At 44.2% G+C, this 25,102-nt stretch overlaps 1 protein-coding gene across 3 annotated transcripts in view; it reads left to right on the top strand.

Moving 5' to 3' along the window:
* The first annotated feature begins 208 nt into the window (after positions 1 to 208).
* ARHGEF6 (Rac/Cdc42 guanine nucleotide exchange factor 6) overlaps positions 209 to 25,102 on the top strand; it is a 133,303-nt gene continuing 108,409 nt past the window's right edge. For 2 of the 3 annotated variants that reach the window (XM_088465777.1, XM_088465775.1), the window contains exons 1-2: positions 209 to 482; positions 17,913 to 17,996. In XM_088465777.1, coding sequence (XP_088321903.1) covers positions 318 to 482; positions 17,913 to 17,996 — 249 coding nt within the window. In that variant the 5' untranslated portion in view covers positions 209 to 317. Of the gene's footprint in view, positions 483 to 577; positions 588 to 17,912; positions 17,997 to 25,102 lie in introns of those variants that run through there. The other variant, XM_088465778.1, reaches the window with a different exon arrangement.

Genomic DNA, 25,102 nt, shown 5'->3' with positions numbered 1-25,102 from the left:
TTCTCAAAGTTTGCACACACTTTCATCCTATCGATATTTAAGCTCCCACTAAACTCTTCCAAATCATAATTGATATCTATGAACAGATATTAATCTATAGGAAAGGAATAAACAAATGTAGATTTATGTTCCCAGCAGAGCAGACTGATCCCCGCTCAGCAGCAGCAGCTTCCTGTTGTAGCAGAGTGTGGTAGTGCTGGTGCCGCACGGTAGAGCTCGCACAGAAGGAGGAAGAAGCGATGAGATGTAATCGCGGATGTGGGTGACAGAGCTGACACTAGTCTGGCCGGTCTCCTGCCACACAGCAGAGCGCCGCTATGAATCCGGAGGAGCAGACCGTTACCTGGCTCATCTCTCTGGGGGTCCTCAACTCCCCCAAGAAGAATATATGTGACCCAGAAGACTTTTTAAAATGCTCCCTGAAGGACGGGGTGGTGCTGTGCAAGCTGATGAGCCGGCTGCTCCCGGGCTCCGTGGAAAAGGTAAGTGGCCCCTGGTCCCTGACTAGTCTGGCTGCAGGCAGATAGCCACTAGGGCATCTATTGTTGCAATAATCTGACAGGGAAACGCCCTGGTCACTCTTCCAGGTATGTATGACTCAGGTGAAGGAGCCCACACTCAGCCCTTTCTAGCACTGCTGAGCAAGTTATGTATGTGCTACTGGTGTTTGTCCACAGCCTTCAGTCTGCCATGCATTGAACTGTGATAGCAAGAAATGTTTGTGCATTATAAACGCACATTCCTTCCAACGTGCTGCGATTTGTTGCTCGCAGACATACACATTTCCTGCATTAATTTGCAGGCAGACTTATTAAATAGTACATATTAAGCACCTGAGGCTAGTAATATGTATAGCCCTCCAGCCTCCTTCCCTCTGACTTTGTGCTGCTGGGGGAGATTTAAGAAATTTTTAATAGACCAGTTTAGGTCAGTTGATAATGGTCTTATGCAATGTATTAATAATTAGCGATAACCAGAGCATGCTGTGTGCACCAGTAAAGAGGAAGTCCCTGTGAGAAAGAGGCTTATGCTGTTTAATTGAAATCCACATTATGAGTTCCTCCTCTGCTCTGTGTTTGTCAGTGAGTGGGACCAGCGTGGTCTCTTTCCCCACTCACATATAATTCCACTTCACACATCTTCCCTGCCTGCTGTTGTGTCACTTCCTGCAGTTGTTCGTGGTGGGTACAATATTGCTGCTTACTAGGTATTGGTGTAATATTTACTCAGAGAGGTGGGCAAAAGGATCTCCTCCATAATCACAGCTAATACAAAAGGGCTGTACGTGCAATTAAAGTAATATACACTTGAAAACATTAACAATGCAAAGGGCCTATTTAGAGGACGTACACCTCTATTCCACACATTTACTCTGTGGTATGGTTATTTCAATTTAAATGTGTTTAAAAACATTCAATATAATCATTACAAATGCGTGTACAATATTTCTGTTTGTTACAGAAAAAATATGAAAACTCCTAGTATATGTATCTTTAGGTTTCATCCAGATTGCTGGTCTCGTTGAAGTGTGGAAAATGGTGCTTACTTGCACTCCTGTACACCTGAAAAAAACAATTTGTCTGAATGACCGTTTTTGTCTATTTTCTATTGTTTGGGAACAAATCGTCAATTTTCGTTCCAACTAGTTACTGTAGAAGCTTGGACAGATCTTAAAGTGTATGGCCATCTTAAATTGCATTAGATTATTTAAAGCTGATTGTCATGGTAAATGATAAAGGGGCCCATTTATCAAGGATCGCTGTTGCAAAGTGATCAGGGCATGCTAGTAACGTCCCTGATCGCTTTGAAAAAAGCGATCTCTTCGGCCGGTTGTATCATCCGGGATATTCAAGGATGCGGGCTCCAAAAGGAGCCCGTCCCTGCGATGTCTCTGGAGTGCGGCCAGCCACTGCAGGGGGTGGTGTGCGTGCGCCATAGCCGACAGATCCCTACGCCGCCTAATAGTGCGTGGTGTAGCCAATAGGCTACAGCAGCTAACACCACCTCCAGATGGCATTAGCTGCCGGGGCCAACATCTGGAATGTATCGCATTCTGGATATTGGTAAATTTGGCAGCATCGCTTCCCCCATAGAAACCTATGGAGGAGGTAGCTGCCAGTGGCAATGGAGGGATCGGAGATACCTGCTGCGGTTCCTCCTTCATACATACGGGGCATACTTAGTATTTGAGGTAATCCCCCAAAACGGGTGTTTTCGGGGATCTTACCTCAAAGACCATGCCATGTAGTATATAATCACAGCACCAAAAAAGGAGAATCCTTACTGTAGGTATTGCAAGTGGACATATTAAAATAACTACTTAGTTGGCATTACAGCCAGGTATGCTTACACAAATCACCATTATACTAGCATACATATAGCCACATGTGAGAATTGTATATATCCCTATGTTAAATAAGTGTAATTTGGCAATAAACATTGGCAGCGGTCACCAAATTGCTATTGTAGCGTACCGCTGACACTTTCTACTCCGTAGGCAGCCCCAATTTCCTACTGATATTCCAACTGCAGTAACCTGAGCGAATGCAGTAACTGATGTTAAAGATTTGTTAATGTATGCTGTTATTGTTCAAAGTGTAGACATAGTTATGTGCACACCTTCAGCAAACTTCTTTGTATAAATATAGGCTACAGCAGACATAGGGGCCTATGTATCAAGCCATTTTCTTGCATAAAATTATGCAGAAACTGCAGTTTCTGCATTATTTTATGCATTGTTAATATGTACTAATAGTATAATGCAGGATATTTCACAGAAATCTCTGTCAAAGTGGTAATTAGCACTGCTGATCACAGTCCCCATTGTTATCAATGGGGATTACGATCTCAGCCCTAAAAGAGCTTTTCGGAGTTTAGCAGCGATAGTGTAAACTATCTTCAGATGGTGTAAACTACTGTAAGCCTATGGGGGCTCTAGGTGCAGGAGAGAGATCTTTCGATCTCTGCCCTGCAGCCCCGAGCCAGTTCCGGAAGCTGACGCGGTGTGCATGCACTTCTTTGAAAGACTTCTCCTAAATGTCGGGAATATAACTCGCAGGGACAGTGGTTACCGTAGTACATAGCCGGGATATTTTTTATTAAAAATGAAAATATCCCCGGAGAGTCAGGTACATAATAATCGTGGCAGTACCATGATTATTAGTACATAGACCCCATAGGGCCTTATTTATCAACGAGATTTATCATTCGCAACAATAATGGTGCTCCAGCCAATCAGCTTCTAACTGTCATCTGTTTGAAAAATGACAGTTTGCAGCTGATTGTGAATGATAAAACAAGTTGGGGCATACACAGTAGACGATGTGCTGAAAGATATTGGTGAAAGATATTGGGTGTACACACTGATCAATATCGTTCAGTGACGTCATCCTGCCACATCTCTGAACAGGCACTTTCTGACAATATAGTCAGATTGGCCTGTATGTTTGTACGACAGCAAACATCGTTAACGACCCGCGTGAGCGATCATCGTTGGTCGTTCACTGCATGCACACTGAACAATATAGCGTTGAACTATATCGTTATTGTCCATATCGTTCACAAAAATCGTCTAGTGTGTATGCGGCTTAAGGCCCTAAGGTTGCAGAGAATCAAGTTTGTCCCATCACATCCATGAATAAAGAATGGTACCAAAACATCCTCCAAGAGCAACTTCTCCCAACCATCCAAGAACAGTTTGGTGAGGAACAATGCCTTTTCCAGCATGATGGAGCACCTTGCCATAAAGGAAAAAGTAATAACTAAGTGGCTCGGGGAACAAAACATCGAAATTTTGGGTCCATAGCCAGGAAACTCCCCAGACCTTTATTCCATTGAGAACTTGTGGTCAATCCTCAAGAGGGGGGTAGACAAACAAAAACCCACAAATTCTGACAAACTCCAAGCATTGATTAGGCAAGAATGGGCGGCCATCAGTCAGTATGTGGCCCAGAAGTTGATTGACAGCATGCCAGGGCGAATTGCAGAGGTCTTGAAAAAGAAGGGTCAGCTCTGCAAATATTGACTTCTTGCATAAACTTAATGTAATTGTCAATAAAAGCCTTTGGGGCACATTTATCAACGATCGCTTTTACAAAGCAATCGGGGTATTCAGGTAGCGCCGCTGGTCGCTTTGCAAAAAGCGATCTCTTCGGCCGGATGTATCACCCGGGACATGCAGGGACACGGACTCCGAAAGGAGCCCGTCCCTGCGAAGCCTCCGGAGAGCGGCCGGCCACTGCTGGAGGTGAGGCGCATGCGCGGTCCTGTGGACTGCACATGTACATCCGCCATAGCTGGGGAGGGTTCCGGCGAATCCCACCGCCAGCTATTAGTGCGCGGTGTAGCCCATAGGCTACAGCGGCTTGCGCCGTCAGCTGCGGGGGCCAATATCTGGAATGCATCGTATTGTGGATATTGATACATTTGGCAGCATCGCTTCCCCCATAGAAACCTATCAGAGATACCTGCTGCGGTCCCTCCTTAGTACATCCGGGGGATACTTAATATTTGAAGTAAACCCCCGAAAATTTGTGTTTTGGGGGTTTTAACTCAAATACACTTTGAGAAAAATGGGCCCCTTTGACAATTATGAAACGCTTGTAATATTACTTCAGTATACCATAGTAAACATCTGACAAAACGGTCTAACACTGAAGCAGCAAACTTTGTGAAAATTAATACTTGTCATTCTCAAAACTTTTGACCATGGCTGTACACCTAATACACATAGCCTGAAGGTTATTTTATACAATATTGTTAATAATTTTGTGCCTTTAAACAAAGTTTGTGTACATTGAACCATCAAATGCAAAGGTTTTACTATACTCCCCTTTCACATCACAAACCCAGCATTTTGAAAACTGGTCCAACTCAGCTGCGACCCGGGTCAGACCCCTTTCACACTGCACCTTCGACCCGGGGTATTCCTGGGTTTGCCCCGTTCACACTGAACCTGGGTCAGCCCTGTAAAACCCTATGAATATAATAAAAAATTGACTTTTTCAGACGCACAAAGATAAGATGACAAAAGGGAACAAACTGGAGGGGTGGGGACTGCTCCCAGCATTGTAGGAATCATGGCTGATGGATTATCACTGTGTAGCCCTGAGTTTGTGAGTGTTTGTGCTTTACTGCTGTTTGATGCAGCTTCTGACAGCATAGTGTATAGTTCACTTCTTCACTGTAATTTCAGTAGTGGTATTTACCCCATTCGGGCTGCCAGAATACTGCCTCTGCTGTTGTCTGCAGTATGCTGCCTGTGTGTCTGGCTGCTGATCTCATCAAATGAGACCCAGGAACATCCAGTCAGCTCTGTTTGCTGAGTCCTGGGTTGGATAACCTGGGTAGGGCCTGTTCACACTGCACTATGACCTGGGTCGGTCCAGTGTTCAACCCTGGTCAATTGCAGGGTTGAAATGCCGGGTTGCTTGACCCGGGAATTTTTCTGGTGGCGCGCTCACACTGCACCTCAAATCCGGTTACTTTTGAGATGTGAAAGGGTTATGCAGTCATGCTAAAAAAAATTCCGTATTGCGGAATATTCCTTATTTCAGAATATTTGAATATGGGAGACTCAACCTGTACCACCTTACACTGCTGGTCTGTTCATGTACCCATACTTTAGGCATGTATACTATGCAATAATCACTGTGATATCAGAAAAGAAGATTTGTGCATGTCTGTATTTGCAATAATTACTATTTCTTTTCTAAGCAAATTTTTTATTGAAGCATCAAGTGTCACATTTACAGACATCACAATGAACAATGATACAAACGAAATGATCACAATAGTTGTACAATAGTGCAAATGGTGTACAATATTATCCGAACAGCAAAGAGAAGAACCAATAGGTTCTATTTACTTATGGAATAATTGCCATACATAAGAAAATTAGAATAGTACAACAAATCATTGTAAGGACATAATGGAAATATAAATAAACTAGATAGCTCGCCATCACCCCACCTTACTCCACCAAATGTGAATATAAAAAGTTATTGAAAAGAAAAATCAATACTGCAATCTTATCGGAGGGTCATTAGCTGCAAGTTGTAACAGATACCAGGACGAGTTCTGCAGACTATTATGGATTTGGGAACGCATAGAGGTAGAAAGTGTGTCTATATAACTTTCCCACATAAGGAAGAATTTCTCAGTTTTAAGGTCCATATCGAAAATGACTTCAACCCAATTCATTCTAAACAAGTAATGTAATTTGGCTTTAAAAAGAGAAAGTGAGTGTGGGAAGGGGGTTATCCAGGTTAGTAGAACAGCTTTACATGCCGCTGCACTTAATGCCAATAAAAGGCGTCTGCTACCTTGAGTAATACGAATATTGGGGGGAATTATACCAAACAAGACCTATTCCGGCGTAAAAGGGAATAATTACTATTTCTAATGATGCCATATTCTACATTCTGCGAAATATAGTTTGTGATGGACAACACGCACACACACCCACCCATGTTTTGTTGTGCATCCAGCCATATATTTTATGTTTGTTTAGTTTAAAGTAAATTAAATATTGAGTTATAAAGGGTTTGGTTTATTAGGTTGACATTCATCTTGTCGACATGGCCATTATGTTGACACTGGTGAAATATTGACATGGTGACAATGTCGACAGTGTGGTTTTAAGGTAAGCCTAATTGTAATGTCAACAGTTTGACAAGATTAACATTTCATATGTGACATTCTGTCCTCGTCAACATTTTCTTTGTATCAATATTATGCCGACATCAATGTTGACATTCTGACTGCCTAACGTTCTAAAAACTAGAAAATAATAAATGTATACAGTATGAGGAAAAAATTATCATTTTATTCCCAAGTAAAACCTATGTCTGTAATTGGAAATTAGGGGCATTTTGTGATTCAGTTGTTTTTCGTTCCTGTCTAAAGTGACCAGGAGCCATTACATTGTTTAGTGCGACCAGCCCCAAGGCTGCACTTATCACGGATTGTTGCTCGCACCTAGAGCTTTGAGGCTGTTTGTTGGTGATGGGCGCACTTTAACTGCGGCGGGCTCAGCATTTAGCATGGGAGAAGCTGCCTAACGTGGCTACTCCCATGCATTAGGGCATGAGAATGCAGCCATCGACATCGGCGCCAGCCTGGTTGTGCAGACCATTGAATAGCTCCCGGTCACTTTAGACAGGAGCGATAAACAATTGAATCGCCTCCTTAAAGAGATACCTTGTATTCTATCTATATAGCTAGCTAGCTAGTCAGGCACATTGGCTAATACAAAATGTATTGTGCCTGCCAAAATGCATCATATACAGTAGTTTGATGTTAATGTGCATTTTCTTAGCTCTTAAAGCAATTCTGGAAATGACATGGGAAATAAGGAATGGTTGCAGTCTATGGGGTACATGTAATAGGCTGCGGCTTTGAGACATCGGCGAGTCCCGTATGAGGCTGCCCGATGTTTTAAAGTGGCAGTCTTTTATTAGGCAAAGCCAGGTTGATTTTGCCAATTGAAAGACTGCTACTTTGAAAACATTCAGTCTGGCACAGGACTCACCGATGTCTCCAAGCTACATCGTATTACATTTACTCCTATATAATATACCCAGTTGTGCAACTAGAAGTCTCACAATGCCCTGCAGCCATAGTACCTGGAAAAACCACTTTGCCTACCAAGACACAAATACAGAACAGTGGAAAATGTATTTTCCCTGCTGCATATAATGTAACTCTATTGTCTGTTCAGCTCACATAAACTCCATGTGTGGAGGAGGAATGACCTATGTGTGTGCTATAGCCTATTACACTACAACAAGCTCTTGTGTTTCTGCTGCTGTTTCCTGAAGCTGACACAATGTACACAATGTAAGACTTTCACACATTGGCAGCTGTGTAGAAACTCCAATTGGTGAGTTCTGTGTAACTTTCTCATTGGTCAGATGTATTTTGCAGAACAGTTTGCTTTCCCTTCCTGTCAGTGATACTGGTCTGTAGTTAGGTTCCCTGGTGTGTAATCTGTACTATAAATTGCTGTATAGAAGGTCAGTAGATCGTTTTATCTGCTCGCTCATTACTTAATATATGGTTTATCTAGACATCAGCAAGTGCCTCGTACTGCAAGCAATAGGTCATTGTTATGCTTTCTTATACTTGGCTGCATACATGTTTCATGCTGAGCCTCAGGCACTATACACAGCTGTGCAATGTCATTTGTGAGAAGGAGATTCTGATTGTAGCTGTGGGGTATAGCACTGCCCCGTGTAGCACAGTTTTGCTTATTGTGCCACGTGATTAATGCAGATTTATAAATGGGTTCTTCTCATCCACATTGTATATTGTAAGGTGATAATACGCAAGTGACATTAATATATTTTAAAATTCCTATGAATTTTTGTGATGACGTATTATCGAGTACATTTTGGTGCTCAGTGATGTTGGTCATGTCAGACTTTGAGTCTGAAGTTTTTAGCGAGGTTAATTCCCAGCAGCATGTTATATCATTCTTAATATATGCAGACAATTATTTTCTTTTTCAATTATTTACTAGTCATAAATCTCTAAAGTGATCTTAAATATTCATATAGTTCGTAATACGTCCATGGTGCTATCATTGCCTTAATGGTTATACCATTGTATATGGTTAATATTCCAGTATTAATAAATGTACTTTGTTATAAAGAAATATTTTAATTCTTAGTGTAGTTCTTATACTCTTTGATTTCTTACATTTAAGTTAATTACTTTGTTGGCATTATTTTTCATGATTAATTATGTTTACGGAAAATTTGAGAACTGCAGTCTGTCTGTAGCTCGTCTATAGATCTTTATTTTGCTATGGTTGTAGGTGTATGTTATACTGATGAGGAGGTGTTTGTATATTCTCATGTTACAGCACACATACACATATTTTACTGCACATCCAACTACATATAGTTTAGTAATATAGTATATAGCATTTTCATTATTGGCTACAAGAAATTATACAAATTACTGAACTAGCTAAAAAAAAAACCCAAACAAACAAAAAAAAAAACAACAACTGCTCTGGAGGTCTATGCAGAAAATAGTAGATGCCACTGATAAAAAAAGATCTGCTATATATATATATATAGTGATAGGATCATTTGTAAAGTGGTCTGTGGCAGGTACATTTGTCCCAGATTTCTGTCTTATGTGTTTTAAACCCCCAGGAGAAAGTCTGCAGTGTAGCAGGCTTGAGTTTCGGCTTTTTGAAAAGCCGGTTTGGGACCTGGGGGTTGTGGGTGAGAGGAGAGGGAGGGCTCCACCCACGGCCACTCCAGGTTTTGGTTCTCGCAGCCTGGTAACAGGCTTGTTAGGGTTTCCACCTGAGAGTGGCCAATATAAGCCTAGTGTGTTTAGGGCTGAGTGTCTCACCTGGGAGAGCAGACAGGGAGTTTGCTCAGAGACACTTGAAAACCTAACTGTAAGTGTTGTGCTGTGCCTTTGTTGCTGGTGAGGGCATTAGGCCCTGCCAGGTTCTGGTAGTGAGGGAACTACCTGTGAAGTTAGTGCCCCGACAGGGCTAGGATTTATGTTTATGTTTTCTTTATGTTGTTTCTGACATTGTACAATAAAGACTGGCGCCGACCAGCTTGTACTTGCATCCAGTCTGGCGTACTGTTTCCCAGCTGCTGTGTGTGAAAGGAAGGAGTCCTCTACTCAGGAGAGGGACCCCCTAACCTAACTGTGTCACAATATAAATATATATATATATATATACAGTCAGGTCCATAAATATTGGGACATTGACAGAATTTTCATATTTTGGCCTCTATTCACCACCACAATGACTTTGAAATGAAACAAACAAGATGTGATTTAACTGCAGACTTTCAGATTTAATTTGAGGGTAATTACAGCCAAATCAGATGAACGGTGTAGAAATTACAACGGTTTCTATATGTGCCTCCCACTTTTTAAGGGGTCAAAAGTAATGGGACAAACTAAACAATCCTAAATCTAACTTTCACTTTTTAATACTTTGTTGCAAATCCTTTGCAGGCAATTACAGCCTGAAGCCTGGAACGCATAGACATCACCAGACACTGTGTTTCATCCCTGGTGATGCTCTGCCAGGCCTCTACTGCAAATGTCTTCAGTTCCTGCTTGTTCTTGGGGCATTTTCCCTTCAGTTTTGTCTTCATCAAGTGAAATGCATGCTCAATCGGATTCAGGTCAGGGGATTGACTTGGCCATTGCATAACATTCCACTTTTTAGCCTTAAAAAACTCCTTGGTTGCTTATGCAGTATGCTTCGGGTCATTGTCCATCTGCACTGTGAAGTGCCGTCCAATGAGTTCTGAAGTATTTGACTGAATATGAGCATATAATATTGCCCGAAACACTTCAGAATTCATTCTGCTGCTTTTGTCAGCAGTTACATCATCAATAAATACAAGGGAACCAGTTCCATTGGCAGCCATACATGCCCACGCCATGACACTACCACCACCATGCTTCACTGATGACGTGGTATGTTTTGGATCATGAGCAGTTCCTTTCCTTCTCTTCTTTTCCCATCACTCTGGTACAAGTTGATCTTTGTCTCATCTGTCCATAGGATGTTGTTCCAGAACTGTAGTGGCTTTTTCAGATTTTGTTTGGCAAACTCTAATCTGGTCTTCCTGTTTTTGTGGCTCACCAATGGTTTGCATCTTGGGGTTGAACCCTCTATATTCACTCTTGTGAAGTCTTCTCTTGATTGTTGACTTTGACACATATACATCTACCTCCTGGAGAGTGTTCTTGATTTGGCCAACTGTTATGAAGGGGTTTTTCTTCACCAGGGAAAAAATTCTTCTGTCATCCACCACAGTTGTTTTCCGTGGTCTTCCGGGTCTTTTGGTGTTGCTGAGCTCTCCGGTGCATTCTTTCTTTTTAAGAATGTTCCAAACAGTTGATTTGGCCACACCTAATGTTTTTGCTATCTCTCTGATGGGTTTGTTTTGATTTTTCAGCCTAATGATGGCTTGCTTCACTGATGGTGACAGCTCTTTGGATCTCATATCGAGAGTTGAGAGCAACTGATTCCAAATGCAAATGTTACACCTAGAATCAACTCCAGACCTTTTACCTGCTTAATTGATAATGAAATAATGAGGAAATAGCCCACACCTGTCCATGAAATAGCTTTTGAGTTGATAGTCCCATTACTTTTGGCCCCTTAAAAAGTGGGAGGCACATATTGAAACTGTTGTAAATCCTACACCGTTCACCCGATTTGGATGTAACTACCTTCAAATTAAATCTGAAAGTCTGCAGTTAAAGCACATCTTGTTTGTTTCATTTCAAAGTCATTGTGGTGGTGAATAGAGGCCAAAATCTGAAAATTCTGTCAATGTCCCAATATTTATGGACCTGACTGTGTGTGTGTGTGTGTATGTGTATATATATGTATATGTGTGTGTGTGTGTGTGTGTGTGTGTGTGTATATGTGTATATATATATATATATATATATATATTATATAAAATACATTACACACACTCTGGAGTGCCAAAAGTCATGGGATATATGCCGTGGAGTCGATTGCACAAGTGAATGGGAGGCCCCTGGAGAGATGTTGGCCCATACCGTCTGGATAGCTTCACACAGCTCCCTGATATTTGTAGGTGCAAGATCTTGGGTGCAAATGGACCTCTCCACCTCGTGCTATAAATACTCAATTGGGTTCATGTCGCGCGAACGTGGTGGCCACACCATACGTTGGAATTCTCCAGAATACTCCTCGAACCAATTCTTGACAACTTGGGACCGATGACACGGTGCGTTATCCTGCTGGAATATTCCATCTTTGTGGGGGAAAATGAAGTTTATGAAGGGCCGCAATTGTTATCAAGCAATGCAACGTATCGGTTACCGGTCAATGACCTGTTCAGGCAGACCAGCGGATCCAGTCCATACCACGTGAACACACTCAACACCATTATGGAACCACCACCAGCCTGCATGGTGCCTTGTTAACAACTGGGGTCCATGGCCTCATGTGGTCTTCGCCACACCCAAACCCTATCATCAACCGAAACAAGTGGAACTGTGACTCATCGGACTAAGCCACATGTTTCCAGTCCTCCAGGGTCCAATTAGCGACGTCACAAGCCCAGGTGAGGTGCTGTGTCCGGTGTCGTAGTGTTAATAGGGGTATTCTGGTGGGTCTTCTGCTCCCATATCCCATGGAAGCTAAAGAACGCTGCACTGACCTGCTGGATATGCGTCTGGTACCTCCTGCATTGAAGGTGGATGTGTTTTGAGCCAGAGTTGCTTATCTGTTACCACAGACCAGACAGGTTTTATATCTGTCCATGGTGTGTGGTAATGCCTTCCGTGAGGTATTCCTGGTACACACGTGACACTGTAAATCAAGGAATCTTGAATGTCCGCACTGCTTCAGACCTGGAATGTCCCATCCGTCGGGTACCCACTATCATGCCCATTCGAACTCCGATAATTCACGTTGCCTTGCCAAGAGCAGACTCAAATTGATTCACGAGGTGTCAGATTACAAATGATGCAGGCAGGTCTGGGCATTTCCAAGGCATCACAGTACGGTGACTGCACCTGGAATTAACTTTAGTGTGTGTGTGTGTGTATATATATATATATATATATATATATATATATGTATGTATGTGTATATATATTTCATTCAATACTGTGCAAATGTTTTAGGCAGGTGTGGAAAAATGCTGCAAAGTGAGATTGCTTTAAAAAATTGAAGTGTTAATAGTTTGCATTTTGTTAATTAATAAAAATAAAGTGAATGAACAGACGAGAAATCTAAATCAAAGTAATATTTGATGTGACCACCATTTGCCTTCAAAACAGCATAAATTATTCTAGATACACTTTCACAAAGTTAGGGAATTTATAGGATTATAGTCAGGTGTATGATTAACCAATCATACCAAACAGGAGATAATGATCATCATTTTCATATGTAGGTTGAAACACAGTCATTAACTGAAACAGAAACAGCTGTGTAGGAGGCTTAAAACTGGGTGAGGAACAGCCAAACTCTGCTACAAAGGTAAGGTTGTGGAAGACCGTTTCATGTCACAGGTCATACACCATGGCAAGACTGTCACAAGCCGCTGCATTGCTAGGAGAGGTGAACGCCGGGCTATCAATCACTGAACTCCTCCTACCTCCTGCCTGTTATTCCTGGACTGACCTGATTGGCTCCTGTGGCTTTATCTATCTTGTCCGTATGTTGCTTAGGCGCCGGTGATAGCGTTTCACATGTTTCCGGTTCTGGTGGTTAATTCCTGCTTAGTCGAGTGTCCACTACCTCTGCCTGTCTTGTATTTCTCTTGCCGTTAGTGTCATCTTGGCGGCATTGAACATACCGCTGCATCCTGTTGCTTGTGTTATCTAGGTGGCACGGGCCACACCTCAGCGTCCTATCGCTTGGTGTCAACCTGGCGACCCAAGGCGCACACCAGTGTCACCTGTGCGCGCAATCCAGCATCTCTGCAGCCTGTGTTATCTAGGCGGCACAGGCCACACCCCAGCGTCCTGTCACTTGTCAACCCGGCGACACAAGGCGCACACCAGCATTCCTGGTACACGTAATCCGGTGTACTTCTGCTTGTGTCAACTCGGCGGCACAAGTCGCACACCAGTGTCTCCAGTACACACTATCCCATGTACTGCAACTTGTGTCAACCTGGCGGCGCAAGTCGCACTCTATCGTAGTCTTGCCAAGTATCACCAGCCCTCAAGGCTGCTACACGGCCCAAAGGCCGCATCATGCCAAGTGTCATCATCCCTCAAGGCTGCTACTCTGCCCAAAGGGTCACATCTTGCCAAGCATCACCAGCCTTCAAGGCTGTTTCACGAACACATCTAGCCAAGTGTCACCAGCCCTCAAGGCTGTTGCTGGACTTAGCTCTTCATCAGCCCTCAAGGCTGCTACTTGGCCCAAAGGCCACATCTCGCCAAGCAATGGAAGAATTGCTGCCAAAAAGCCATACTTTCAACATGGAAACAAAGCCAAGCGACCCAACTATGCATGAAAACATAGGAACTGGGGTGCAGAAACGTGTCAGTAGGTGCTCTGTACTGATGAGTCAAAATGTGAAATATTTGGCTGTAATAAGGCAGTTTGTTCGCCGAAGGGCTGGAGAGTAGTACAATAATAAGTGTCTGCTGGCAACAGTGACGCATTGTGGAGGTTGCAAGTTTGGGGCTGCATGTTAGCAAATGCAGTTGGTGATTTGGTCACGATTAATTGTGTCCTCAATGCTGAGAAATACAGGCAGGTACTTACCCGTAATGCAATACCATCATGGAGGCGTTAGGCTCCAAATTTATTTTGCAGCAGGACAACAACCCTAAACATACTGCCAATGTCATTAGGAAGTGATGATATGGCTCCCACAGAGACCTGATCTTGACATCATCGAGTCTGTCTGGGATTACATGAAGAGACAGAAAGATTTGAGCAAGCCTACATCCACAGAATATGTGTGGTTAGTTCTCCCAAGATGTTTGGAACAACCTATCTGCTGAGTTCCTTCAAAAACTGTGTGCAATGTACCTAGAAGAATTGATGTGGTTTTGAAGGGGGGAGGAGCAGGTACACCCTGTAAGCACTAAGAATTTGAATGATCAAAAAATTTATAATAAACTGCAACAATTAACATGGTTTTAAATGTAAGGTTTCTTAGTACAAGTTTGGCCAAAGATGTTTGCCCACCTGCCACGTCATGGTGAACCTTATAAAAAGTGGGTCCCTAACATCTCTAATACTGACATACTAATCAATTTTGTCTAGGACTAACCTATCATAGGGCCCATTAGATGTGTGTACTGCAATGCAAGAACCCAAACCAATTAAAATCACCTGGAGCAGGTAGGAGGAGTGCTCGCAAAGTAGTAGGAGTCTCGCCTTCAAAATGTACCTTAAATACACACACAGGACAGGGGAGGGGCTGGGCTGCACATCTTAATATTAAACATGATAGTAGGTGCTACCATGCTGAGACCTGTAGTTCTACAGCAGAAAATAAGGGGGGAGAGAAGCAGGTGCGAACTATTAACGGTATCCAATTAGCCTTGTTCGGGCGCTAATTGATCCCCGCTATTAGCGAAAATGGGAATTTTTCACTGATTATCCCCGTTTTTCGCCGATGATTTTTCCCCCTTTCCTATTAATTTGAACGAAATAATAGGATATATCTCACGAAAACACATAGGGTCCGCGTTAAGCTTGTAGAGCTATGTGTTTTCGCCTTTTTAAGGTGAAAAATCGGCACTTATCGTGGATTATTTTTCGGGACACATCAGGACACATAGCCTAGGGAAATCCATTAGCACCCGAACAATGTTCGGGCTAATTGGAAATGCCCCTATAAGCACTAAAGCTGGCCACACACTAGACCAACTTACATCCAACCATCCAACTAGTTGATTGGTTGGAATGAAATTCTGGTAAGGGATGAAAGTAAATGGCAATCAGCAATTTTCTCCCAAACGCCGGAAAATGGACTTAAAACTGTTGTTTGAACAAATTGTTTTGACCAAACATTTAACAAACTTGTCTGACGACCATTTTCATCTGTTTTCTGGCATTTAGGAGCAAATTGCTGATCATCAGTTACTCCCATACGTTACCAGATTTTCATTCCAACCAATCAAGTAATTGGCTGGTTGGACAGGTAATCTTTAGATGCTTAAAGCTGGCCACACTCTAGACCAACTTTCATCCAACCAGTTAACTAGTTGCACAGTACTGTGTGTGTGTGTATGTATGTAAGTGTATGTGTGTGTGTGTGTGTGTGTATATATATATATATATATATATATATATATATATATATATATATAATTACATACCACAGTGCCGTTCAAGGGACGACAACAGGAAATATAATTACAGATGGTAGGCCTATATACATTCACATAGATACATACATTTAGCATAATTATGTAGAGAAGACAACAAGAGGTGGGCCCTGCTCAAGTGAGCTTGCATGGATGTGAAATGGTTAGCATTACTGTCTCACATCATGAGATCAAGTCCCCATCATTGCTAATTTAATCTGTGCGGAATATTTTCTCCTCATGCTTTTGTTCTTTTCTTCTGGGTACTCTGGTTTCCTTCCACACTCCAAAAACATACTGGTATTTAAATAGCTCCTAACAACAACTTAACCCTAGTATGTACCCTAATATGTATGTACATGTGGTAGGTAACATCAGGGCCAGATTAACAATGGGGCAGATGGAGCTACAGCTCCAGGCCTCCACATAAACATAGGCCCATTGCCATCTGCTCTCCACACAGTCGGCCATAAATCATAAGTAGTAAAATTGTATTTCTATTTACCTCACAAAATGAAGCATTTTTTTTCTTTTATATATTTAGGGAGACATTGGGTCTGAGAGCATAGGGGGGTACACGCCCACATGGCACTGGCCACACCCACACAACACTGGTCACACTTCCTCTCTTCTCATAATAGGCCCTTGGTCATTTTCAGCTCCAGGCCCATGTGGCCCTCAATCTGGCCCTGGGTAACATTGGGCCTAATTCAGAGATGTACGTAGATTCTATATTGCCCGCACTGGACATGTACAGATCTTTTTCTATGATGTCGCTTGCAGTGCCCCAAATGCTGCAGCATGATTGACATGCGGCTGGCGTTTGGGGTGGAGACTGACAGCGTTCCAGAAAACGGGCCTGACTGCCCCATATTCTGGGTGTTTTCAATATTCAAGCAGTTGAACCGATGCTGCTACTTTACTTTTTACACAGGACTCCTGTGGCTTCTGCATATTTTAGCACAGTATTTGCGCACAAAGGGCTGTGCTATAGTGTACATCTCTGATTCAGGCCCATAGAGTACGCTCCACTGGGGGCTGCGCTATAGTGTACATCTCTGATTCAGGCCCATAGAGTGTAAGCGTATACGTCTTTAGAACAGTGGTTCCCAAACTTTCTTCAATTATTGCGCCCTAAAAGCATTCTATTCAAGGCACCCCTAGGCCAAAGGTGCCTTTATTGAGAAATTCTGCAAAATGATTAAAGAAAGTAATTTGTACTTACCTGTCACCCTTATTTGGTCCTGGATCACCAACCACAACACCCAGTTTGGGACCACTGCTTTAGATGGTTTTCTAGTTAGTGATAAACTTTAATTTATTGGCTTGTACATAATCCTGCAGCTTTTACTAAATAGGTTTGCATTTTCTTTATAGTGTCCTCCTTTGCGCTTTTAACCATGTCTATATACGCTTAGGCAGATTTGCTTACTTTGAGTAAAAGCAATGTATTTACTATGTAAACCTAATAGCAGAGTATTTACAACCCAATAAATTAAAAATATCTGAATATCCCTTACTGAGATCACATTAGGATTTACTACATGTAAAATGTATACTACTACTTATATCTGGTGCCTTTACCAAGGTAACAAAGCAAGCATTTAGTTCTCCTGTATTTTGGGCCGCTGAGACGTATGGCGGGCCCAGGTGCTTGAGGAGGCTTGGCCAAACAGGGAGGCGTGGCCACACCCACTTGTTTAAATTTTGACTTCAAATGTTATGCTTCATGGTGGCATGCACCTAGAAGGGGGCCATTCCACCTTCTCCATGGCAGGCCTTGGCACCCTCCAGATCCCCTAGGCGAGTACAAGACTGGGTACTCGGTATCCTTCCCAACTCCCTCTCGGCGCCCCTGCCTAGGCACATCCCATCATGCAGTGTATGCTATAGTGTCACAATGTGTATATATCAGGAACTTTTTATCATTAAGATTTAGTAACTGCACATCTGTTTTCTATGTGTCATGGATTATTATCTGCTAAAAACATACCTTTTATAATGCAAATTCTGTTTATGTACTGAGATGAAATATCTGATTTGTGAAGTTTTTATCTTTTACTAATTGATTTTTTTTTCTTAAATGTCATTAGTTTGTTGCAGAACCGAAGAGTGAAGCTGATTGCCTTGAAAACATCAGGGAGTTCTTGAGAGCATGTAGCTCTCTCCGGGTCGAGGTGAGGTTTCTCTCATGTTTAATTCAGGTATTGCTTACCACCTTTACATTATGCAGGATGTTAACCAACAACTGCTCTGACAAAAATAGTTAAAGCTTTTAGTGCCAAATACAAATCCGCTTCTTCGTCGTTTTCAGGTCAGACTTACAGCTGCAATAATTGATGCAGAATAAAGTTTCAGTTTACTTGACACTAAAATGTGACTTCAAATGTAGTACTGCAATATTAAAAAAAAACAAAAAACGTATGTATATAAAAAAAGTGATACAAAATAATTGCAAATTGTTGTTTAATGTTTTTGTTCCATTTGTGGTGGAGATGTTTGGATGTATTGAAATATTTTCTAAGGTATCCACTTGTGTGTTGGAGATTTTGGGTGTAGTGTAAGAAATAGGAATTCTTCTCTGACCTCCCTGCCCCTTCTCACTACACTGCCATTACTACTAGTTGATCTTTTGTTGAAACAATATTGTTGTGCACGGCAGGATTGTTAGTTGTTACTTCTGCAGATAAATTTGAGGCTGCGTTACCACCTAAGTGGAGTGAGGAACAATCAGAAGATGCACATTTTGTGATTGCAGTAGGGATGGACATCGGAAGCCAATGGTTAGCAACCATTGATGTTTCCAATTCAATGGAAGTAATTTTTCCATCGAATCCTGGGAATTTGATGGTTGCCAGCCATCGGATGCAGCTTTCTGATGCCCATCCAAAAGCTTGCTGGTTTTACAACGGCGGTTACCCAGAATTCATAGTGTGGAGATGCTGGACTGCCCCCAGACTCTGCCTAAAGTGCTGTTCACGCCCTCACAGTGACACGGACAGGAGTGCAGCAAGGCTACTCCCTCTTAGAGGCTCCGCCCCCTTTTCGGGCGCAAATATAACCATTGTGATGGTTATACTATCGAATGGTTGTAACGCGATGGCTAGTTGCCATCGCATCGTTAGATTTAATTACGAAGGCATAGTCTGCGCAGCCACTAATCGTAATCTCTCTCAAATAATTAAAGTTGAAGCAATAAGCTGAATATATAAACATCAGATTTAATGTAACATCAAATAATCATACGGTAAATAATTGCAGTGAGGACAGACAAAACTGTCCTAAAAAAGATGTCAGATTTTAAATGGTTTAATTATACTTAAATCTATCATAATAGTTAATAGAACGCTTAGGGAGCATACACACTAGACGATATGCTCCCTGAGCGATATCGTCTAGTGTTTCCCTGGCAGGGTGTGCTCAGTGTTGTTCATGACATTGAGTACACCCGCTGAACAATATCATTAACAATATCGTTCAGCGCCGGGCTCTCTCCCCCATTCCCCAACATGCAGCAACCTGACAATATCGTCAGGTTGGCCTGTATGTTTGCCAGATGAACGATAAAGATGAACGACCTGCGGGAACGCACATCGTTGGTCGTTCGTCGTTATCGTTTAGGTGAAAAAATGGACGATAAAGTGAACGATAACGATATCGTTATTACTGTTATACACCATATAGGTCCATTCACTTCCAATACCGTCCGTGGGAAGAGGCTCTCAACTTATTTTTCAGCCCCAATTAACCCACGTTGTAATAATAATTATCGTTTTCAAGTTGATATATGTTGTACTTCATATCATCCAGCCACCTCTCTAGCATGAATGATCGAGAGTGACATACATAAGCCGATAGTCATATATTGGAGACAGTTTATTACTTATGGACCTTCCTTCAATCCAGATGGATATATCCACTACTGGTAATACTCACGGACTTCTTTAAAACAACAGCTTTCCATTTGGTAGCAATCCGTAGCCCAGTGAATCAGGTAACTGTCAGCTCATATCCGGAATCTTGTCCTCCGATTAATTAAATATAGAAGTGTCCGTACAGTATGGGGGCCCCCTTATTTGTAATCTCACGAAATCGCGGATCATGACTTTCAACCGGAGGTATCCGTATTCTAGCCAGCGGTATTATCTATACGCTTGCGGTAAACGTGCTGTCTTGGAGATCGCCGGACCAGAGCAACAGTAACTCAATTATTCAAACATATGTCAGCGTCCTGACTAACACGTTTCGTCACCGATCATGTGACCTTTGAAAAAGTTGTTATTAATTATACTTAAATAAATATGACACATCTTTTTAGGACAGATTTGTCTGGCCTCACTGCAATTATTTATGATTATTTGAGGTTACATTACATCTGATGTTTATATATTGAGCTTATTGTTTCAACTTGAATTGTTTGAGAGCGACAACGAATGGTGGCTGCGCAGACCATTTAGTTGTTGTATGTGCAACTCCACACAGAATTTGCTCAGTCCATGCTGCAACCAAAATTTTTTTTCCCTGAAGAGGTGGCTTGACTAATGGGTACATAGTGTTGGAAGCTCTATGATCAAATTTATTTTTTTGCATCGTTAGATTTGATGTCTGAAGCCCGGCAACCATTTGATGCCAGGCTTCCGATGTCCATCCCTAGATTGCAGACTCTGATTGCTCCTCCCACTCGCAGCCTTCCCGCACCCTGTTTTGAGTCACACAGCCCCAGGGGCTGCCCCTAGCAACTGTTTATCTTAGGTCTTTGGGGAAGGGAAGGATGTTATTAGAAGAGGTTGTAATGCAGCATTAACTGGTTTTTCAACTGACACCAGGGAAATATGGAACAATATTTCCAGATCATGTTGTTATCATTTGGGGAAAAAATGTAAATTAACAAATGAGGGTATATTTCCTTCCAAATATCAGATTTTTAAATTGCAGGAACATTCCAGTTGAAACTAATTGTAAATAGGTAATGTATGCCATGTAAGTAAATGTTAATAATTAAATGAAGTCATTCACAATGGTAGCCGTTATTGTTTTCTGCATTCAAGACTTGTTCTTAACGCCAATTAAACACCCATTTAATGCTCATAGTAAAAACAATGGACCTGTGCAAACACCCTTTCTGATGAGCACACGCATCATCTTCAACCGTTCCTGCAGGGTTCACATGTGGTGACTTCTCTCACATTATAGTGGAGTTCTGTGGGAGTACTCAGGTGTATAATGTGCTTTTAAATCCTTTTTAAAAGCCTTTCACACGATGGAGCATGAGCAGTACCCCAGTTGGCCTGCCATATCCTGTGTGCATTCTCACTACGCATGCCCAAAACTGGGGGCTTACACATAGGTGCTTAGGCAGCTTAGCGTGACACGTACCCATGGATAGGCGAAACAGGGCCATATGGGAGGCATTATACATAGGCCAAGCATAGTAAGGGCTTGTTTATAAAATTGCACACACATGCAGAGAAGGAAAAAGATTCCTATACGAGTATCTGAGCGATATTATTTGCGGATGACCAGGACCCGGTGCTATTAGTGGCTGCTGATGGTTGTCAGCAACAGCAAATTAACTATTTAGTCATTTGTTTAACTGAGTACTGTACAAAACCAGGAATAATCAGCAAACTGTTTTATAACCATGAAGATTTGGGTGGCGATCAATTATTTATGTGTAATAAATTTCTTTAAGTATGCATCCAAATTACACAAAATGCAGGTTGAGTGAGATGTTCATTTCTTGAGTGCAGGGGTCTGGCTGTATAACACTCCTGAAGAGACTCCGAGTGGTTTCCCTGCTGTGTAATTTGAAAGCTCTAGAAAAGTACTTTCTACTTCAGGGTCCATAGGGTATCCACAGGATACCTTGGGGTATAGGTGTGACGTCAGTCGCAGGGCACCAAAGAGTTAAGCTTTCAGCCTCCCAGGATGCACTAGGTCCCCCTCCTATACCCCGCCCCCAGGCCAAGGCACCTCAGTTTAGTTTGGTGCCCGGCCGGAGTCGGGTGCACCTGTTGGAGTGGGGGCTAGAAGAGCCCCTGAAGCTTATTCTTCATGCAGCTGTGGCTGCACAACTGGATGAACAGCATGGACAGTCAGTCCTGACGTCCATGCTGTCTTCCCTACACCCCGCCGGTACCAGAACGCCGGTACTGATCCGGGGATGCTGGTGGGCGTCTGGGGTCACAGCTAGCGGTGACCCCAGATGCTCCGGACCATGGCCGGATTCAAGGGGGACAGAGGTAAGCAGCGGGGTCCCGCGGTGGGTCCCCGCTGATCACATGGTCCTAAGTCCCCAGGCAGGGGGCTCCCTGGGGACTGGCTGCAGCGTGGAGCCAGGCGACCAACCTGCGCTTCCACTACCCCCTGGGACAGCGGACCGCAGCAGAGCGGTATCGCTGCGGCGTCCCAGGGGTTAAATGCATGCCAGGGGAGCGCGCCTTCCCTGTCTCACAGCCGGCGCCTCCCCCGCTGCACACAGCCCTCTCTGCACTGTGCTGACTGGTCCTGTGTCAGCGCTCCTCCCCCAGGCCAGCTTCTCTCTGCTCCTCGGCGGCCATCTTCTCTGCAACGCATGGTGAACGCTGCTGGAAGTCTGGAAGGAAGCATCGTGGTCTGGGTCCCCCCGCATACCTCTCCTCCGCTGTGGCTCAGGTCTGTGTATGCAGCGCTGTGTCCTACCAGGCCCTGTGTCTGTGTAGTTGAGTGATCAGCGCTGTTAGTGCAGGAATTGTTATTTCTCTGCATTGTATGTGACTGTGCTAGCGCTGCCTGTAACTATTCTTCACTAAACTGTCAGCTTTATTACTGTCCCTGTTCTTTCTGCTAAAGCCCTTGCGGTGCGGTGCTGCAGGGTGGTCTCTCGCCTATTTAATACTTAATTGGTGAGAGAGGTCACATACGTGGTGCCATCATGTCTGAAAGTGATTTTCCCCTCCGGCTACAGTGTACCACGTGCAAAGTACCGTTAGCGGAGGGGGAGGGTAGCGCGGAGGGCCTTTGCCGGCAGTGTTGTCCATGGCGCGGCCTATTACGGTTACAGCACCGGTACAGGAGCCGCCCTGGGCTTGTTTCGCTCAGGCGTTAACAGCTTTAGTGGGCCAGTTAGCTCCGCAGCCCGCGTTTACTCCGATGGGTTTGTCCCAGCAGTCTGTGGTGTCGTCACCCATGCAGGGGTTCCCACGACAATTGGTGGTACCCCACAGTCTCCCTATTTCCCCGCTCCCGGGTTCTCAGGAGCCAGCGTGGGTTAACTCCCTGACGAGTTCTTTACAGCACTTGTCGGATGTATTGCAAGGGGAGTCTGTGATGCGGCCTCATAAAAGGCCGGTGGCGTCTCTGTCCGCTCCTTATGAGGATGACGAAGGGACGTCTGATGATGGGGAGATTCTGGATCCTTACGATCAGGAACCTTTCCATACTAAGGACGCTGATGCTAAGTCCAAAGTATATATTCCTGGACTTATTCGGGCGGTCCGCACAGCCTTGGTGATTGAGGACGAAGTTCCCCCAGCGGCTAAATCTAAGTATGCCTTTTTCAAAGATGTGAAGGGCGATGCCACAGTCTTTCCTCTTTCGGGTCAGTTGGTGGACCATTTAGAGGAGGCGTGGAAACAACCTGGCAAAAGATACCAGCCGCAGAGACGCCTGGCGGTGGCTTATCCGTTCGCGGATAATTATTTTGCTAAGTGTGAATCCCCTCCACAGGTGGATTCTCACGTGACCCGTCTTGTCCGTAGTGCCACATTGCCGATGCCATCCATGTCCTCCCTTAAGGATGCTACGGACCGCAAGGTAGAAATCTGCCTGAAGTCCGCTTATTCCCTTGCAGGGGGGGCAGCACGGCCGGCTATGGCCATTTGCTGGGTTGCCAGAGCGATGGAGCGCTGGGCGGATTCATTAGAGGCTTCTTTTGAATCCGACTGTCCGGCCGAACAAGCGGAGTTGATTGGCAATCTCCGTGATTCGGCCACCTACATCAACGAGGCGGCTCTAGACATTAGTACTCTCGTGTCTAGAATTTCTTCAGCAGCGGTAGCTGCTCGTCGCACCTTGTGGCTGCGATCCTGGAAGGCGGACGCAGATCCAAGAAAGGTCTGGAAGCGTTGCCGTTTACCGGAGAAGTTCTCTTCGGTCCGGATCTGGATAAGATTGTGGCCACGCTGGCGGCAGCCAAATCTGCTTGTCTCCCGTCGGCCGCTGCTCCTTCTGGTTCTGGACCATCGTCCTTTCGGTCATCTAGGGCCCAGGGCAGGCCCAAACCACAGTCGTTTCCTCGACAGGCTGGCCCTAAGAAATCGGGCAAGCCCCGGAAACAGGCATGGAGTACCAGACGTCCGGCCCCCAAGCCAGATGACAAGCCTGCGGCCTGACGGTCCGGGTCTCCCCTTGGGGGATCCCAGGGTGGGAGGCCGCCTGCTGCAGTTCTCCCGGTGTTGGTCGTTCACTACGACAGACACTTGGGTTCTGGAGGTGGTCTCTCACGGGTACGCCCTCTCCTTCCGGCACAGATCCCCGGCTCGATTCTTCACCACGGGTCTACCATCAGACCGGAACAAGGCTACGGAGCTGCGGAAGGTATTGCACACTATGCTCCAGGCTGGAGTTATAGTGCCTGTTCCATTCTCCCAGAGGGGCCAGGGTTTCTATTCAAATCTATTTTTGGTACAGAAACCCAATGGGTCATATCGTCCGATTCTCAACCTCAAAGCACTCAACAAGTCTTTGCGGGTCCCGAAGTTTCGGATGGAGACCCTACGGTCCATCATTCTGGCGCTGGAACCTGGGGACTACATGGTGTCATTGGACATACAGGACGCTATGGCGGTCATGGCGGCTTCTCTGCGGCTGCAAGGAGTCCGCATGTTGCCGTACTTGGACGACCTGTTATTGGTGGCACGATCTCCAGAGCTCCTGTTACACCACTTGGACCTGACCATTGCACTGCAGCAACGGCACGGCTGGCTAATTAACTGGCAGAAGTCCACTCTAATCCCGTCTCGGAGGATTCTGCATCTTGGAGCCTTATTGGACTCGGGACAGCAAAGGATCTTCGTGACGGAGGACAAGATCTCTGCTTTACAGTCAAGGGTGCGCAGTTGTCTGCACAGCCGCCGGGTGTCCTTACACTCGGCGATGAGGTTACTGGGCTCCATGGTGTCGGTGTTCGACATGGTGGAATACGCCCAGTTTCACTCTAGACCTCTGCAGCACCTGATCCTGTCCAAGTGGAACGGGCTGCCTCAGTCTCTGAAGTTCCAGACGATTGTGCTCACCCCGGAGG

This window comes from Taudactylus pleione, unplaced genomic scaffold (genome assembly GCF_031769625.1).
Source record: "Taudactylus pleione unplaced genomic scaffold, aTauple2 ptg000064l, whole genome shotgun sequence".
Lineage (NCBI taxonomy): Eukaryota > Metazoa > Chordata > Amphibia > Anura > Myobatrachidae > Taudactylus > Taudactylus pleione.
Note: the sequence above shows the minus strand (reverse complement) of the source record. Positions and strands in the feature narration are given on the sequence as shown.